At 38.2% G+C, this 20285-nt stretch overlaps 2 protein-coding genes across 2 annotated transcripts in view; one reads left to right on the top strand and one right to left on the bottom strand.

Annotated features, from left to right (window-relative positions):
- The window catches only part of ATL1 (atlastin GTPase 1), an 81811-nt gene extending 80202 nt beyond the window's left edge, over window positions 1-1609 (bottom strand). The window contains exon 1 of the mRNA XM_029237134.1: window positions 1566-1609. The gene's annotated coding sequence lies outside the window, so the exon portion shown is untranslated. The remainder of the gene's footprint in view (window positions 1-1565) is intronic.
- Window positions 1610-1844: 235 nt separating this feature from the next.
- Window positions 1845-20285, top strand: part of MAP4K5 (mitogen-activated protein kinase kinase kinase kinase 5) — a 141301-nt gene continuing 122860 nt past the window's right edge. The window contains exons 1-2 of the mRNA XM_029238437.1: window positions 1845-2021; window positions 2229-2445. Of these exons, the coding sequence (XP_029094270.1) occupies window positions 2338-2445 (108 nt within the window). The 5' untranslated portion in view covers window positions 1845-2021; window positions 2229-2337. The remainder of the gene's footprint in view (window positions 2022-2228; window positions 2446-20285) is intronic.

Genomic DNA, 20285 nt, shown 5'->3' with positions numbered 1-20285 from the left:
TTGTTTCAAACTGGTAATTCAGAGTTTTCATTTTAGGAAGGCCCATGAGGTAAGTTTTCCTAAACTCTTAGTATCAGGAAAAGATGTAACTCTCTCTCAATTAACTGGTTTACTGTGATCTCAGAAACACTATAAAACCCTCTGCTTTGGCCAATTTGCTGTATTGTTCTGCTTTCTTAATTTTCCTTTCTTTAACATCATACCTATTTCCTCATTTTTATCTTATGTTATAGTATGCATTTTCTGTATGCTGCCTCAAATTCTCTGAGGAATAATGTAGGTATAAATAAGTAAGGATAAATAAATTTCAGACTAGAAAAAGGATCAATGCTTATAGGATCAAAGGGGGAAAAAAAGAAATCTATGACAGTAAATAAGTACTAGGATACCAATAGAACATTTGAAAAGATTTTGAGTCATTGAAGCCAAAAGTATTTGCCCACCAAAACAAGTGCCAAGAAGCTCTGAAAGAAGGAACTGTTCTTCAACAATTTTTTCAATGCAGCAAACACATAGGCTTTGTCCATAGGGCATGTTAAGTCTGAGCTTACTTATGTTCCCTAAATAAGTGCCCTTTGTGCACGGAGCACAAGAAAATACATATATTCCCTGTCCTGTTAAGGTGTGAATTTAATTTCTACATTATGCAATTGATTACAATGATCAACAACAAGGAGTACATTGCCCAAGAATGGAATTGAATTGGATGTTCAAAGCCACAAGCCAACATCTGCAACTTGCTCTTTTGTGATTTTTTTCAGTCACTAAATGCAATGGCCAAGTGTTAGCTGGCTTTTTTGTTCAAACCTTCACTGGGCTCTAGAAATAACTTTGCCAGTGTACAAACTGGCAACGTTATTTCTACCTTCAGAACAAGACTGGAACTGAAACTGCAAAACAGCTTGTTAATATCAGCCAAATTACTGCCCTAAACTCCTGTTCCATATTCTGTGCATTATGAAGTATTTTAAAACCTTTTATATTTTGAGAACCCTTTTTATAATCCTGTAAAATGCTTTATAAACACTTCCTTGGGTGTCTGATGCAAAACCTTATCCTCTTCAAGCTTTAGATAAGGATACGGAGACATTGCCAAATACGATGTCTTTCTTGTCCCAGATCACATACTGAGGAAGTGGTAGAGCCAGAACCAGGTTGTGGTCCCTGACTTTGTTTCAGATTCTGCAGAACTCGTGACCCAAGGAGCGATACCCGCGTTCAGACACCGCGTGTGCCCAACAGGGATAAAGGCCATCGAGACTTCCTAGGAATTCAGACTTTCAGAAATGTCTTGGGAAAACTCAGCAGAAGACAGGTTGCGCAGGCGTGCAGTGAAGCCTCAAACTCGTATCACTGATTTGCAAAACAGGACGGTGCAGTAGGGTGTGCCGCGACTTAGTTCATCTGGCACTCCACTCCCCCACCTCCTTCCTTGGTGCCCCACTGCCAGGTGACTTCTCACCTGGCCCAGTGCCCTCAACGTACCTTTTCTGAACTGGGAGGGCTGCGTTCCCTTTCCCCTCGTGCCCACCCTTCTCCCTCTAGCCGTCACCTTCTAAGATTACCTGACAAAGCGGGGGGCGGTTTAGCGGAGGCGCTTCGGCCCACGAATGCCCGGGGGCGTCCCTAAGCCCCGAGGGTGGGAAGCAGAGCCTGGACCCGGAAAGGACGCGCTGGCCCGGGGGGCGCGGCGCCCCGGCCGGGAGAGTGTCGTGTCCCGAGCAGGCCTCACGGCGGCACTCTGGCCCTGCGGCCGGCGTACTCGGGCGGGCAGCTGGGCGCCGACCCACGCTGGCCGGGAACGTGTCTCCCGGTGACGCAGCCCCGGGTGGAGAACGTGGTGCGGCGGCGGCGACGGTACGCCCCTCCGCCGCCCGCGAGAGAACGTGCGGTGCAGCGGGAGGCGGAGACGGCGCCGAACCTGGAGCGGCCGGCGGGCGCCTGGAAGCAGGACGCTGGCGCCGGCGAGGAAGTAGGTCTCAGGCGCGGCGCTCAACAAAGAGTGGGGCCGCTCCCCTCAGGTACCCAGCCGGCCCCGGGCCCCGGCGGGCGGGCATACCCGGCTCGGCAGTTCGCGGGCGGCCGGGGAGGGGGGAAGGGCCGAGGCCGGAACGCGGCGACTAGGCGCCGGGGACCCTTTCAGGCCCGGTGGTTTGCTGGCCCCGGCCGGGCGGAAGGGACGGGGCTGGGCCGCTCGGGGTTGTAGCCTCTGCTCGTTCCTCGTGCAGGCGGAGCTGCGGGCAGAGGCTCCATGTTGGGAAGCGGCGCCGCTCGTCCTTGTTAGCGGGAATCGGGGCGCCGCGGGCAGAGCCGGCGGGAGCCGGGCCCTGAGCGAAGATGGAGGCCCCTCTGCGGCCTGGCGCGGACATCCTGAGGCGGAACCCGCAGCAGGACTACGAGCTCGTTCAGAGGGTCGGCAGCGGCACCTACGGGGACGTCTATAAGGTGAGGCAGGCCGGGCTGTCTCCCTGCGGCCCGCTGGCTCCCGGGTATAGGGCCACTTTCTGGGGAAGTATGAGGAGGGGGGAGGATGCTTTTATTGTTGCGTCTTGGAGATGCCGCGGCCGGGTTCAGTGTACTCGATTCAGGGCACCTTTTATTCACTGCTTGCTCTAATCGCTCCAACAAGCAGAACTAAACACACCTTTGCAAACTACCGTAGTACTTTTTTGTGGTATAAAGGGTTTTTAACGCTTATTTATGGTATCCAAGGGAGTTCGAATCCGCTTATGGAGTTGCCCTTGAGGATGTTCTTGTCTTAGCATGGAAAAATGCTTCCTGGAAGACAGTAGACAAGAAAGTATGTTGACATTCCGACATTTGCATAAAAAACTTTTTAATGGATAATCTTCGTTTAAAAAGCCCTATGAAACCCTGTCTCTCAATTTTAAGTCTAATACTGGGTCAGAGTGACTTGTGCACAAACATTACCCAGTGAAGAACGATGCTTTTCCCGGCAGAAGTTTCATTATTTGTATCTGCTTGATGATTCTTTTTCTACTTTAGCAGTTCCTCTCTTTGGGATTTATAACATACCATGACCAAGAGTGGTTAACGGCTGCTGTATTTTTATTATACTCGTTTGCTTTATTTGAGACAAATGATGAGGATGAGTTACTCTTAATTTGAGATTTAAAAGAAACATCATAGAGAAGCAAACCCAGGTCCCTAAATCCACTGAGTTCTTGTAGGATGAAGAGGAAAGATTGTTTTAGATCGCCTTATGCTTTTTGTTCTCTGTTCCAGAAAGGGAGCACTAATGCAACTCACATGGGTATATCAAGGGAAATTTCCTTTGATTTGGAACAGCTTTGTTTATTGGATTTAATGATGTTAGGTATCCCATTATTCCAAACAGCACTCCTGCATATACCTGAAATGGCTTTGTGTCGTATGGGTACTTAACCAGTAGAAGCCTTTAGGGTATGTTGTTTTTTACAGGTAATATGGTAATATGGAAGAAAAAACATCCCTTCTTCCTAACTTTTCTGTTTTTGTGTAATATCCTCCCTATTAATAGTAACAATTTGAGGTTGTGTTATGACAGTTCTAGCACTGTTTGATTCTATTGAGATGAAATGTAATGGGTAGGCTTTTTATTCTTTAAACAAGCATTTGAATCTTCTGTACTAGGTACTGTTCTGTATGGGATGTTGAATTGGGAGGAAGGTTCCAGCTTTTGCCTTGTGAATAATTTTAATTCAAAGTAGATAATTATAATAGAATCATCTTCTTTATATAGAATTAGGGGTAGTTAACTCTTAACTGTTTATTCATGGATTAGACATGTTGTGGAATGCTTTTTAAACAATTGAAATTCCTATTTGCCTTCTCAGTCCCACTTTTTAGTCACCTTCATCTTATGATTCACTGTGTATTACACTAGTTCATGTTAGTCACACAATTGGTAATTAATTCAGTTCCTGTTAATAATATAATAATCTGAATTCCAATTCTTGTATATTTTCTCTCCTCCCTACTACACGAAAATTTAAAATGTTTTCCCCACAAAAATCCCAAGGCCTTCACCTTTTTTCTTTATAAATATAACAACTAAAGCAACTGTCTGGAGCAGGATTTTATCCTTGCCGGGGAAAGCAAAGGGTTATATTAAAGGGACGGCTAACGCTCGGCTTTTACCCTGGTGCCTCCCTGTCCTATCTCTCTCTTCAACAGCTCCTAAACAGAGGATCAAGACAATATTTATCATACACCACTTTCAAACACCCTCCCCACAAATGATCCCCTTCCCTCATATTCATGCTCCCTCACTTTATGTGTATCCTCATTCCACACCAAGCCAGCCTCTAATTCCTAAATATCCTCAAAACCCTGGTTCTTTGTCTTTTCCTTTGTTCTAATTACCTGGAATCACCTCCCACCCCCATTTCCAACTGTTAACATCCTACCTTACTCAAAGCCTCCAGGAGGCCCCAGCCCCTCCCCCTTATCTCTCCAACCTCACTTATTACTCTTCACCCTCCTTCATTCTCTTCTAGCAACACTGGCCTGCTTGCTCTTCCTTAAACATAAGGAAGAGCAAGCAGGCCAGTGTTGCCATCTTCCTACCTTTGGGCCTTTGTTCTGGCTATTGCCTCTGCTCAGAATGTTTTTACTCAGCCACATGGCTTGCTCCCTTCCCTCCTTGCTTTTATATCCTCTCAGTCTTTTTTTCCTACTTCTTTTATCTTTGCACTTATCACCATCTAATGTCATTTTAAAAAAATTTTATTGGAGTATAATTGCTTTACAATGTTGTGTTGGTTTCTGCTGTACAATGAAGTCAATCAGCTATATGTATACATATATCCCCTCCCTCTTGGACCTCCCTCCCCCCCACTCATCCCACCCATCTAGGTCATCACAGAGCACCAAGCTGAGCTCCCTGTGCTCTATGGCAGGTTCCCACTAGCTGTCTGTTTTACACATGGTAGTGTATTTATGTCAAACCTAATCTCCCAATTCATCCCACCTTTTTACTTATTTTTTCTTGTTTATTATCTATCTCAATCCACTAACATACTCTCTGAGGGCAGGAATTTTATCTCTTTTATTCACTGCTCTATCTCTGATAGTTCCTAGAATTATGCCTGGCACAGAGTAAGTACTTTCTGAACATTTGAGGAATGAATGAATGAATGAATGAATGGCTATCAGTCTTTCTGTCCCCTAATTCTCTGGGCATATACCTTATACTTTATTTACTGGGCATATCTGGGCATATACAACACTAAGTTAGCATTTAATATTCTATATATTCCTGTAATGCCTATTATGATATCCTGTATATGTATTTTTACAAATTTCAATTATTTGAATCCTCCAGGAAAAATATTTCTGGAAGACTATTTCATAGCATATCCATTTTCAGCATTCGAAGTCCTACAGAATTTTATCCGTTTATATTTGCTCCTTAATATGCCTAAAAACATGTAACATTCAAACTGTAGTGCTGAAGTTTTTAACTCAGAGCACTTAATTTTGTTATTTATCACTGTGTTTAGGATGAGCTGAAAATCCTAGGAAGTTTTAGAAGAATTTCAATCTGTGATGTAAACTAGCAAAATAATTACAGTGAAGAATAATGCAGGTAAATTAGTTGCTGTTCTAGTCAGATATTATCCCTACTTCTTTTTTTATCTTATGGAGCTGGAGCTTTAAAAGTACGACAGCTTTGAGATTTTTTGTGAATTATTTTTATGTTTTTCAAAAACACAGATCCCCTTTGAATCTTTGAAAGCACCTGTCTTCCCTGAGACTCCTTAAGAGGGCAGAACTCAATCTTAAACTGGCTGTTCCCTGGTTGAAAGAAGAATGCTATTTATCTATAAAGCTTCTTTTAGATAAATAGGGTAAATCATTGAGGGTGAAAGCAGGAAATAGTGGAGGGGAAAGAAACACAAAAGAGAAAAGAAATGTGGTGGAAGATGAAGGATTAAATTTCAACTGAGCAAATTTTATTTATAATTATCATTAATTTTTAAATCTTCTAACAGGAAGAGGAAGCCTGGAGATTTAGTGCCTCTACTACCTTCTGTCCATAGTGATCTGGACTGTTGTAGTATCATGATACAGTTCACAATTAACGGTACAAGGCATTTGGGTGGTCTTTATCCAAATATTTAGATCAAAATTGTCCCCAGTCTAGATTCCAGAGAAGTTTTAGTAATCTTTTTTTATTTTTTGTGGGTTATAAATTTAGAGTGGGCAATCTCATATATTTTTTTCTAACCTGTATTGCTTTTTCCAATTGATTATAAAAGTGTGACATGTTTAGCTCCAGGAGGACAGGAACAGATGTCTCCTGCTTTTCACTGTACAGTAGCAGAGAGATAGATGCTCAATAAATATTTATTGAATGATATTAGTTGTAGAAAATTACCAGAGATGAATACTGTTAATAATTTAATACAGTTTATTTCAGGCTTTTTTCCTAAATGTTTTTAAACCAGTATGTTTAAACATGGCTTTTGTAAAATTGGGATCATGATGTATCTCTCTTTTCTACTTGATTGGAATGGCCATCATTTTCCCTGGTCTTTAAATAGTCTTCAAAAATACCATTTTTAAAGGATCCGTTGAACAAACTCTCATTTAGTTAATCGTTACGAGTTTCATATTTTCAATTTTTAATTTTTACAATTTTAAATGTTATAATTTGTGTAGAAATCTGTGGCACACAGTCATATCACTTCTGTGGGTTCTGTGGGTTCTTTGGGTGCTGGATGAACTGGGTCCACTGTAATGAAACCCTTTTTTATATATGCCCTCCCTCTCTCTTCCCCAAGCCAGAAGTCACAATTCTGGAATGGCTTTTGATACTTTAAAGCCTACCCCAGGATCCCATTGTACAGAGACAAAGCTTGTTACATCATAACACTTCTGTAAACGTTCATTTATTCAAGAAATACTTATTGAGTGCCAACTGTATGGTAGGGTATGGTGATGCAAACACGAGAAAGAGAAAGTACACTATCAACATACAGGAACATATAATGTAGTCAGGAAAACAGACATGTAAACAGTCATAATTTGGTAAGTGCCAGAATAGAAGTGAAGTGGAAGATATGCCCAACTCTGTTTTTTGTGGGGACTGGGGAAGGGAGGAAAGGAGAGAGAACTATGATGTGAACCAGGGAAGATTAAAAGCGGAGGGGACATTGACTGGATTTTAAAAGAGTGCAGGGTGATTCCCAGGTGGACAAGACGGGAAAGAAATTTTAGGCTATGGGAATAGGGTGTGCAAATACCTGGTGGCTTGAGAAACCATAGTGAGTCTTGAGGGATCTGCATCTGCTTTCCAAGTTTGGTGTGACCAAATCTGGCAGGGATTCCATAGATGGCAAACAAGAGCTATTTTCTGACAGAAAAGGACCAGATAATGGACCTTGTATGTCATAGCAAGGAATTTGGACTTCTTCCTGTAAACTGAAGAAAGACTTTAGGAGGGAATCTCTCATGGTGTAGAGGCTGGGTTAGACAAAGTTTCTGGAACTATAGGGAGGAAAGTAACTGATAGATTTAGATGATCAAATTTACCTGGTGATGAGTGAGGGACAAACAGGTAGTCAGTGGCATTTAGAATTTCTGCCTTGGGTGACTACATTGGTGCCATCAATAGAATTAGGAACTACCAAATTTGTGGGGTCTGGATCTTGTGTTTGGTTTTGGATGTATGACAGTGTATAGGTGGTTATGTCCAGTGCATGGTTGGAAGTTCAGCTCTGTCCTTAAGAGAGCTGGACTGGGGATACAGGTTTGGGAGTCATTGTCACTTTATGGGGTGGTACCTGTGTAGTATAGGTGAGGTCACCCAGGAGAGTACATTTGTAGGAGAGCTGAGTAAAGGCAGTAGTCTTAGAGTAGTGGCAGAAGAAAATAATGTATTGAAGGTGTCTGAGAAGTAACAGAATGTTATGATGAAGTTCTTTCCATAGAAATCAAGAGTTTCAAGAACTCTTCTCTATCATTTCCTGTGTTCATTCTTGTTTCCTCCCACTCTAGTAAGGCAAATGTTTTCATCTTCCAAAAAATATAAATCTGAGGTTTTGTGTCATTCCCTTTTATTCTCCTTGTTCATAGAATAAAGTCTTAGAATGATATGGCTTTTAAGGCCCTGCCTGTCCTGAGACTAACCATACTGAATTTCCTTTGGTTCTTTATATGCACTCTACTCTGTCCTTCAGGTTTCTGCAGGTACTATTTCCTTTAACTAGAACAGTCTTCCTCTTGTCTTTCATCTGTCTTCTACTGTTTGCATTTCTCTTTAAACATTGCATTTTCAGTGAGGCCTTTTCTGTCCTTTAGATAAGGTCATATCTGTCTGCTGTTTGACTTCTTACATAATACTTACCATTTGTCACTCATCATTGTTGCTGTCAGTCTTCCTTCTCTGCTCAAACTGCAAGACCTGGGACTTGGGTTTACCACTGAATCAGCTAGCCTAGCATAAGTGCCTGGCATATAATAAGTGCTCAATAAAAATGTTTTGAAGGAGTGAGCAACATAGTGGTCATTTAAGTAAGGAGTTGAAAGGGTTCATTAAGAGCAGAAGAGTTGAGGTTTGAATGGTCAGTAAGGAAATAGGAGAAATGTAGACCACTTTTTGAAGCAGCTTAGCTATGAAGTGGAAAAGAAATGAGACACACAGATGTTTTTTCCACTGTTTCTGTTTTTATTTCTTCCATTGAGACTGATCATAGTTTTCCAGTTATTATTCTTTAAAATTGTCTTATTACTCAATTGACCAGGCGTGTTGCTGAGTTTAGAGAAGGAATTTCACAGAGAAGGCAATCAAGACAAAGAATTTGGGAGGAATTGAAAATTTAGGAAGATTAAATATAAAAATTTAGGATGGAATTGTTGGGGACCAAGGTAGGGGATAAATTTAAAACCTCCTTCCCTCCCTTTCTTTTTCCTTCCTCTTTCCCTCTCTCCTTCTCTGAAATAGAGCCTCCATTGATTTCCAGCCCCAGTTGTTCCCCTATGGGTATGGTTAGGATGAGGCACATTGATGAATGGGGAACTGGAATGCAGCCGGGGAATGACAGGGTGGAAAGGAGTATTTAAGATTCAGCCAGTATTTATAGAGAGCCTCTGATGTGCCAGCCACTGTTCTGGGGTCTTGGAATACACCAGTGAACGATGTAGACAAAGATTCTTGCCCTCAAGCAATAAACATAATAAATAAGTTGTATGATATGTTAGAAGGTGATTAAAGATGTGGAAAGAAGAAAACACTGAACAAGTTAAGGGGTTCAGGATTGCCAGGGTGGGACGGGGAAGGCAGGTTGAGGAATTATATTGAGATGGACAGGGTAGGCCACATTGAGAAGATTAGATTTGCTCAGAGACTAAGGAGTTGGCCAAGTGGATATCTGGGTAACCAGAGGATGTCTTAACTCTCTCTCTTACTGAATCACCTGAACCTATCTCTACAGCTAAATTGTAAGCTTAGGGTTAAGAATTAGAACTGAGACACAGTCATTGCCACCATTGCATCTCATTGGCTGCTGCAGGGGTACAAGTCATTGTGATTTTAATTAAGTTCAGCAGTTGTATGTAAGTTACCCATTTCTATGTCATTTAAAAAATTATTTATTTATTTATTTATGGCTGTGTCAGGTCTTTGTTGTGGCATGTGGGATCTTCGTTTCTGCACACGGGATATTTTCGTTGCAGTGCGTGGGTTTCTGTCTAGTTGTGGCATCTGGGTTTTCTCTCTCTAGTTGTGGCGCATGGGCTCCAGAGTGCATGGGCTCTGTAGTTTGCAGCACACAGGCTCTCTAGTTGATGTGCGTGGGCTCAATAGTTGTGGCACGTGGGCTTAGTTGCCCCGCGGCATGTGGGATCTTAGTTCCCTCACCAGGGATCAAACCTGTGTCCCCTGCATTGTAAGGCAGATTCTTTACCACTGGACCACCAGGGAAGTCCCTCTGTGTCATTTTTTAATAGCATGATTTTGCAAGCAAAGGATATGTAGCTGCTTCTACTATATCTTTCCCCACTGGTGTTCTCTAATCTTTAAATGCTAATAAAATAGACATGCCCAGTGGCCCCAAATGTGAAGGTGATAGAGGATGGATGTATATTCTGCTTGTACTTTCTCTGACATTTGATATCAAAACATCACCCACTTCTTCTTTGTTTTTTTTTTTGTATTCTAACACAGTTTGTGTGAATATACTATCCTTTCTGTGTCCTGGTAATCTGACATAAGAGACTGTTGGGTTGTCATGTTAGGGTGAGGGAGAGTGAATAACTTGCAAAAATAGGTTAACAGCGGGAAATAAGAATCTTATTTAAAATTATGCTTTTTATTAAGCTAGTGGATATCTTATTAAAAGTTATTTAATTAGATATTATGTTAAATATTGTGAAAGGTTACTCTGAAAATAAAACATGTTTTATTAGGATGAAGTGTTCTGTTATGGATGTTTACTGTTTTGCAAATCATCTGGTTAAACTCTTATTTTGTATTTATTATTCTTACTGTGTAGAAGTAGGCTTATGTTACGACTGCCTGGAAAAAGACCATGGTTCTGATGGTGGATGTGAAGCTCTGGATCATGGTTAGAGGCAAATAATTTAAAAATGCCTTTCTACTTTCATAGAAATGTTCTGAAAACTATAAAAGTCTTAAATACTTTCAACGTTGTGAAAATAGACATAAAACAGTGCCATCACTGGTGCAGGTATATAAATTCTAGTTCCAAAATTGACTTTTAGGTACAACCTCTGCCTTAGGCTTATAATGTATCTAGTATTCTTTTTATTTTCATAGGTTCAGTATTTTCACTTTAACCATCATTTCCAGTGTTTTCGATGAAGACAATGGGATAGAATGCAGATGGACTTAGATTTCTTATTCTAGTTTTCCTTTCAGAATTTATAAAAGTTTCACTCTTAGCTTAAAATTGTGGTTTCAGACCAAATACACAGGAAGAGAAACATGTGATACTTATTAACTTATAAACAAGTGATACTTGTGTTTTCAGGGCTTTGTTTTCAATTTGAGAACTGAGTCCTAGATCAGATAAATTGGAACAGGCACTTTCTCTTGGCTGCATTGGACTATTTTGAGTATTTGTACATGTTTGAATGTTAGTAGAAGGCTATTGCTTTTCAATTATGTGAAGTACTATTTAAGTTAGAGAGTGTAGATAACTCTTTGAAAAAGGCAAGATGAATTTATGTCTAGTGTAACTATGTCTGTTAAATGTCATAATCTCCCACTGAGATTTTGAGAAGATGATGTGGGAAGCCAGGCTGATAGCCCAGTCTATCCTTGGAGGTGTTTGGGCCCGTGAGTCATATAGGCCCCCACCTTCTAACATTTTTATAAAAATGGAATTGGATTGAAATGAATGAGTGACTAATGTTTGTTTAGCTCTTTCATAATCAGTATATTACTTGTTTCTCACAATAATCCTATGAGGTAGGTGGGACAGATGTATTATCATCTCTAGTTTACCCAAGAAGAAGTTGTATGATATTTGCTTGTATCATAAGTTGTATGTTATATATTGTGTTGTATCATAAGTTGTATGATATTTGCTCTAGATCTTACAGATAGTAGGTGGCACTGTGAGGACACGAATCCAGATCTTCTGACTCTATAATCTCTGTTCTTTCCACTATACCAAACTGCCTTGGGACTACATCTTTAAATTCATTGCTGTATACATAGCCCTTAACACATTGTCTAGCACATAATAAGCTCTAAACAAATTATGGGCAGATGGTCAGATGAGACTTGGCAGCCTTACCCCTCTGCTGAGAGGTGAGGAGTTTTTTTTGGATTGATTTGAATATGCATATAAGCTTCAGGTGTCAGCACCAACTTTCAGAAGTACTATTTCCTGGTTACCCACCTGGTCGTTACTCTTACCCTTAGAACTTCCAAATTGGAGCCCAGGCTTGACTTGCTTTTACTGTGGAGATGAACTTATCAATAGCTCATAGCCACCCTACAATGTTAATAAGTAAAAAGAGAAACTTTTTTTTCTTGGTTGTTAGACACCCTTCCTGATGTGCCTTCTCTTGTGCTCATTTTGTTGGAACGTTAGACTTATTGTTACCTAAGATAACTGAGTCCCATAGACTAGATTTGGTAATGCTATTCTAAGTTAAAATAAACAAAATGCTAATTCTTTCAGGCAGTAGAATAGCCTACCTTCTGTAGCATTAGCTGGTTACTTCCGTTTGCCTATGTCTAATTTGTCACAGCTTAAGAAGGATGTCTTGTGAACCAATGTGTTACCCCTCACATACATGCACCCTCTTTTCTAGGTGCCCTGTGCCTTTTTGTCCTTTTTTAAACCTACCTCTTACCAATATCAGGAAGGATCCAATGTGGGCATGACAGTATATTTTAATAGACATAAGTTGCAATAAATTATTAACAACTTTTGCATTTTAAGCTTTTTAGCTCCTAATTGTAATACTGGAGATGCTTGGGTCCCCTATAATGTTTTTTATCCATGAGTAATTTCCTATTCTTTCTGTAGATCCATTGGTAGGACTTGCTTTCCTATTTGCCTCTCTCGTCCTTGCCTCAGAATAGATAGCCTTCTTTCCTACCTTCTTTTCAAAAAATACATTTTAAATAATATGTGTTTATTTTCGAAAACTTGGATATAGGAATAAATGAAAAATTACATGTACCTCTTTTACTGAAATATGAACATTTTTGTATATCTTTCAAGACTTTTAAAAAGTCATATTAAGGACACATACATAGATCATAATATATATTATATAAGCATATATTTAAGCATACTATATATAGTATGTAGCATATATATTTGATAAGGCACTTTTTTCATTTAACAGTATGTCACAAACAACTTTTCATGTGAGTAGATATACACGTTTAATATTTGTGTATTATTTCCTTGTATCATTGTACAGTGTTTAATTCATTATTGTTGAACAAGCAGATTATCTCCAGTATTTCCTTATTATAAGCATGCTGTGATCCGTATCCTTGAAAAATTCTTTTCACATATCTAATTATTTCTTTAAGTAAATTTCTAGAATTAAATTTTCTTTTTTTCCTTGTGATGAGATTTTTATCCATGTTGTTAATTTCACACTGCATGAAAATGTGGCTGCACATGGAGCAAGAGATGCCAATCCTGGGGGAGTCCTTCTGGCTAAAGTTTCAGTGAATTTGACCTATTATTCCCCTCAATAGTTGCACCCACCAGCAGTGATTGAGAGTTTACATATTTCCTACCTCTTTTTTAATTATTAATAACGTAATGTAATGTATTTCTGTTACCTTATTTTACACTTATGTTTTCGCGTTTGATTTTTCCCTACCGCTTTCAATCTTTAACTCAAGCCCTTTTCTCCCTTTGCTTTGCCATGAAGGTCTCCAGATAATTACAATTTAAGTAATCCTCTAGAAGGAATGCTCCCTTTAGTAAAATCAAGCTGTATTAGGAGAGGATTAGAAAAATTCTTTTCAAAGGCAAGTAAGTATCCTAACATACGAAGGCTTTAGTGTGTCCTGAGATATAAGTCATCTGGACAGATTTGGGGTCACCCTAACAGGCAGGCCTTAGACTCTGAATATGTCTGCCTGGTAGTGGGGCAAACCCTGCAGTACAGCCTCCTTCTGTGGGAGAGGGAGCACCTGTCTAGATCTGGAAGGCAGCTTGGAAATAACTTGCTTCACAAAAATTAAGGAATCTGGGAGCTGGCAGGGACCTCTTACACGGTACATATGTCCCCTACCCTATCCTTGACAAAGGGTCATTTAACTTATTTAAATAATGATATACTAGAAGCAGTTGGTTCCTTTTTAAGCTATAGAAAACTTTCCTGTTTGGATCTAAAATCTGTCCCATTGAAACTCAAACAAGGCAGATAAATCTTTAATTCTTTGCTGTCATCCCACCTGTACTACCCTCATACCTAAAGTACCCGATGCGTAAGGGATGCTGAGTAAATGAAAAAATAATGAATGACTAATCTTTATATTAAATTTTCATGTGGAGGATATGCTGTGTGGCTCCACCCTTATTATATTTTGTTGACATAAATTTGATAATGGAAGTGGTTTCCTTGAAATTTACATAATTTATATAGTATATAATATGTGTTTATGACCTGTTTTCTCAAAAAGATTTATAATAGAAGTAAAATGAAGCACTTTACTCTTAGCACAGGATAAAGTACTGCATTGTGTTTTGAATATAACACTTTCAACATTTATTTTTAAATTTTAAAAATATCATAACTTTATAGAAATTTGAAGAAAAAAGTCACTTATAACATGACTTTGTAATGAATCTAATACTTTAACTACTATCATTTTTGTTGGACATCAGACTTTGAGCACATAGGCAAAACACATAGTAATCAGAATGGCGGTAAGGGTCTGGAATCTGTATGTAGCATGTTGAAGAAGTTAGCATGTTTCATCCATAGATAGAAGGGAGCTTTTATGTTTCTGTCTGAGGAGAGTTAAAATTAGAACTAGGTCCCCTAACTGCCATAGGGATGGCAATACATACTTACTGAATAAATCAATACATACTTACTGAATAAATCAATGAATTTAGATATCTGAAATTTGTCATAGGAGCAATAGACTCAATCAGCTTTATCTCACAGACCAAAACTGGGACCATTGAGGAGAAATTATAGGAAAGTAGATTTTGCTTATCATAAAAAGTCTTTATACAACTAAATTTATCCTACAAAATGAATGTATGAGATTGATCAAATGACCTCCATAAACTAAATAGAAGAAAATTGCTTTTTTAGAAAAAAGATTGAATTAGATCATTTCTAAAATTTCCTCCAAACTGAGATTCTAATAGAACAGTATCTCTAGAGTAGTTGTAGTTTTAGTTTTGTCTGTTTCCTTCCTTCCTTCCTCCCTTCCTTCCTTCCTTCTTATCTACCTACCTACCTACCTGTTTTTTTAATTTTTATTGAGATGTAGTTGACTTACAGTATTATATTAGTTTCAGATTACAACAGAGTGATTTGATATTTTTATACATTACAAAATGATGACAGCTGTTAGTCTAGTTACCATCCATCACTGTACAAATTTATTGCACACTGTTATTGACTCTGTTCGCTATGCTGTATATTACATCACTGTGACTTATTTATTTTATGACTGGAAGTTTGTACCTCTTAACCTCCCTCACTTGGTTTAACTCATCCTTTATCCCTCTCCCCTCTGGCAACCACCAGTTTGTTCTTTGATCTGTTTCTGTTTTGTTTTGTTTTGTTTATTTTGTTCTTTAGATTCCACATATAAGTGAAATCATACAGTGTTTGTCTGACTTATTTCACTTAGCATAATACCCACGAGGTTATCCACATTGTCACAAATGGCAAGATTTCATTTTTTATGGCTAAGTAATATTCGTGTGTGTGTGTGTGTGTGTGTGTGTGTGTGTGTATGTGTATCTCCACTTGGGTTGCTTTCATATCTTGGCTATGGTAAATAAATCTGCAGTGAATAGTGGCACACATGTATCTTTTTGAATCTGTATTTTTGTATCTTCACATACATGCCCAGAAGTGATATTGCTGGATTATATGGCAGTTCTATTTTTGAATTTTTGAGGAACCTTCATAATGTTTTCCATAGTGGCTGCACCAGTTTACATCCCACCAACAGTGCATAAGGGTTCCCTTTTCTCCACATCCTTGCCAACACTTTTTATTTGTTGTCTTTTTGGTGATAGCCATTCTGATAGCTGTGACATTGTGGTTTTGATTAATATTTCTCTGACTAGTGGTATTGAGCATTTTTTCATATGTATGTTGGCTGTCTGTATGTCTTTTGAAAAGTGTCTTTTCAAGTCCTCTGCCCATTTTTTAATCTGGTTTTTTTCTTTTTCTTTGATGTTGAGTTCTATGAGCCATTTATGTATTTTGAATATTAACCCCTTATGGGATATTATGTTTGCACATATCTTCTCCCACTCAATAGGCAGCATTTTTGTTTGTTGGTAGTTTCCTTTGCTGTGCAAAAGCTTCTTAGTTTGATGTAGTCCAGTTTTTTTTATTTTTCCCTTACTTGAGGAGACATATTCAAAAAAATATTGCTAAGACCAATGTCAAACAGTGTGCTGCCTATGTTTTCCTCAGTTTTATGGTTTCAGGTCTTACATTTAAGTCTTTAATCCATTTTGAGTTTAAGGTATATGTATATGGTGTGAGAAAGTAGTTTAGTTTGATTCTTTTGCATGTAGCTCTCCAGTTTTCCAAGCACCATATCTTGAAGAGGCTGTCTTTTCCCCATTATATATTCTTGCATCCTTTCCCATAGATTAATTGACCATATAAGTGTGGGTATTTCTGGGCTCGCTATTCTGTTCCATTGACCTGTGTGCCAGTACCATGCCATTTTGATTACTGTAGCTTTATAGTATAAATAAATCAGGGAGTGTGATACCTCCAGCTTTGTTCTACTTTTTCAAGATTGTTTTGGTTATCTGGAATGTTTTGTGTTTCCATATAAATTTCAGAATTATTTGTTCTACTTCCGTGAAAAATGCTGTTGGTATTTTGACAGGGATTGCATTGAATCTGTAGATTGCCGCCGGTAGTATGGTCATTTTAATAATATTAATCTAATTCATGAACGTGACATATCTTTCCCTTTGTTCCTGTTGTCTGCAGTTTCTTTCATCACTGTCTTACAGTTTTCCTAGTACAAGTCTTTTACCACCTTGGTTAGATTTATTCCTGTGTATTTTATTCTTTTTGATGCAATTGTAAATGGGATTGTTTTCTCAATTTCTCTTTCTGATAGTTAATTACTAGTATATAGAGACACAATAGGTTTCAAAACAATCTTGAAAAAGAAAAACAAAACTAAAGGTATCATACTCCCTGATTTCAAACTATACTATAAAGCTACAATAATATATTAATTTTTATCTTGCAGTTTTACTGAATTCATTTATTAGTTTTAATAGTTTTTTTGTGGCATCTTAAAGATTTTCTCTCTATATAATACAACGTCATCTACAAACACTGACAGTTTTACTTATTCCAGTTTGGATTCCTTTTATTTATTTTTCTTCTCTAATTGCTGTGGTTAGGACTTCCAAAACTGTGTTGAATATAAGTGGTGAGAGTGGACATCCTTGTCTTGTTCTTGATCTTACAGGAAATGCTTTCAGCTTTCCACTGTTAAGTATGATGTTGACTGTAGATTTGTCATATATGGTTTTTATTGTGTTGAGGTATGTTCCCTTTATACCCACTTTGTTGAGAGTCTTTCTCATAAATGAATGTTGAACTTTGTCAAAAGCTTTTTCTGCATCTGTCAAGATGATGATATGATATCATAAGTGAATGTTGAACTTTGTCAAAAGCTTTTTCTGCATCTCTCAAGATGATGATATGATTTTTATTCTTCAGTTTATTAATGTGTATCACATTGATTGATTTGCAGCTTTTGAACCATCCTTACATCTCTGGGATAAATATCACATGATCATAATGTATAATCCTTTTAATGTATTGTTAAATTCAATTTGCTCATATTTTGTTGAGGATTTTTGCATCTATGTTCAGTGATATTGTTCTTTAATTTTCTTTTTTGTAGTGTCTTTGGTTTTGGTATCAGGGTGATGCTGGCCTTGTAGAATCAGTTTGGAAGTATTCCTTCTTTTTCCATTTTTTAGAGTAATTTGAGAAGGATAAGTGTTAACTCTTCTTTAAATGTTTGGTTACTTTTCAAGATGTCTGGTCCTGGAATTTTGTTTGTTGGAAAAAAAATTTTTTACTGATTTAATTTCATTACTGGTAATTGATCTGTTCATATTTTCTGCTTCTTCCTGATTCAGTCCTGAGAGTTTGTATGTTTCTAGGAATTTGTACATTTCTTCTGGGTTGTCCATTTTATTGGCATATAATTGTTTGTAATATTCTTATGATCCTTTGATATATGCTATGTCAGCTGTAAGTTCTCTTTCATTTCTGATTTTATTCAGGTCTTCTGTCTTTTTTTCTTGATGAGTCTGGCTAAAGATTTATCAGTTTTCTTCATCTTTCAAAGAACCAGCTCTTAGTTTTATTGATCTTTCCCATTTTTAAAAATTTTCTATTTTGTTTCTGCTCTCATTTTTATTATTTATTTTCTTCTACTGACTTTTGGTTTTGTTTGTTCTTCTTTTTCTAGTTCCTTTAGGTGTATGGTTAGATGTTTATTTGAGATTTTTCTTGTTTCCTGAGGTAGACTTGTATTTCTATAAACTTTCCTTTTAGAACTGCTTTTGCTGCATCCCATAGATTTTGGATGGTTGTGTTTCCATTTTCATTTGTCTCCAGGTATTTTTTGATTTCCTCTTTGGTTTCTTCAGTGACCCATTTGTTGGTTAGTAGCATATTGTTTAGCCTCCACGTGTTTGTATTTTTTGCAGTTTTTTTTTCTTGTAGTTGATTTCTAGCTTCATATCATTGTGGTTAGAAAAGATGCTTGCTATGATTACATTCTTCTTAAGTTTATTGAAATTTGTCTTGTGGTCTAGCATGTGATCTGTTGTGGAGAGTTTTTTTCCCTATCCCTTAAATGTGGGTAATATTCTAGGATTCTGCTCTTGAATCTCTTTTCTTCTAACTCTACATACTCTTCTTAGGTTATGTCATCTGCTGGCCTGGATTCAATAATATTGATGATGCCCAATCTGTCTCCAATCCATGTTAGCTCTTGAGCTTCAGGAGCTATTAAGTGGCTTACCAGAGATCTCCATATCTCCAGTTAGTTTTCCATAGGAACCTAAATGTTAAATATGTTCAAATCTGAGCCCCTTATCTATGTTCCTTCACTGTCCTTCCCCTCCACCCATAAAATGTGTCCATCTTCCTGTGTCTGTCATCTTAGTGAATGAATCACAGTGTGTATTCACTTGTACAATCTAGAAACTAGGGGTTATCCTAGACTTGCTGTTCCTTTGCATTCACATTAGTTTGCTAATTCCTAATGGAGACAAGCTGGACTAGAGCATAGCAGAGAAGATAGAGGAAAGTTAATGGATTTGCTTTATATTTTTAAGCCATCATTATTTGCTGAGATATCAGATGTGAAGAATGTGAAGGAAAGAAATGAAGAATGACCTTGGGTTTTGTACTTGAGCAACTGGCTGGCTGCAGTAAATTTTATTTAGATTGGGAAGATGTGAAGATGAATGGGTTTATGGAGCAGAGAAAACTGAGTGTTATGTGTTAGGCATGTTAGGGTTGACATGCCTGTCAGGTTTCCATGGATTTAGGAGTCTGGAGCTGGGTGAGGAGAGATTTATCCTGGAGATGGTTGTTAAAGCCATAGGACTACATAGGACAATGTTAGGTAAAGAAGAGGTGAAATTCTGTGTTAGGATAGGTAACAGAGGAGTGAGTAAGCAGAGGCTTAGGCATTATTGAAGGCTTTAAGAGAGAGGTATAAAATATTCTTTTTGAAGAGTAGAAAATCAAACCTAATGGAGAAGTTGTAGTTTGTAGTTTGAGGTTTGTGTTATGATTTGAAAATAACACCAGTTAGTCTGATTTTATACATTTTTTCCCCAGTATCACTTAGCTATTCAATATCAGTATGGAATTAGTGGATAATCAAGTTTAATCAGATTAGCATTTTGCTAGGCTAGTATGACAGAGGATAAGAGGAGAAGGAAGTTAAGGTTGTTTGTAAGGGAGTGATTATAAATAGAGTGGTACACCATGGAACCCTGACAGTTAAGGGAAGATGTGAGGAATTGAGAGATGTAATTGGTAGTCATATGGGAATGCACTGGATTGATGAGGTGGAAAGATCACTGGAATGGAAAGACTAGAGTAAGTGAGCTGAAAGGGTAGGAAGTCATGATCAGGAATTACGATGTTTGAAGTCAAGATTCAGATAGGAGGCTAAGGATTGAAAAGTCAGAGAGTAGATCTGGATGTTGAAGTCTCTAAGGATGGTACCAAGAAAAGGGGTGGAAAGGAAGACTGTGAGCCAGGAACCATAAAGTCCTGAGTGAACAAGAAGGGGTGACCAAGAAGTTAGTAGATGATGGCTATAATAGGGTAGTGGGTGATACCGTCTTTCCTGAGCTTCAAAGGAATGTTGTCTCTCACCATCGTCTCTTTACACTCTTATGTTTCCCTTAATACAAGATAATTTTACTACTTTGAAATGACCATGTTTTATCCTATCTTTACACCTTTGCCTGGAATTCTGTTATAATCCTTTACCCCACCCCACTCTTCCCAGGAAAGTCTCTCATAATATCCATGTTTAGATTTACTTTTTCCTGGAAGCT

This window comes from Monodon monoceros, unplaced genomic scaffold (assembly GCF_005190385.1).
Source record: "Monodon monoceros isolate NGI ecotype Baffin Bay Population unplaced genomic scaffold, NGI_Narwhal_1 Super_Scaffold_21, whole genome shotgun sequence".
Lineage (NCBI taxonomy): Eukaryota > Metazoa > Chordata > Mammalia > Artiodactyla > Monodontidae > Monodon > Monodon monoceros.
Note: the sequence above shows the minus strand (reverse complement) of the source record. Positions and strands in the feature narration are given on the sequence as shown.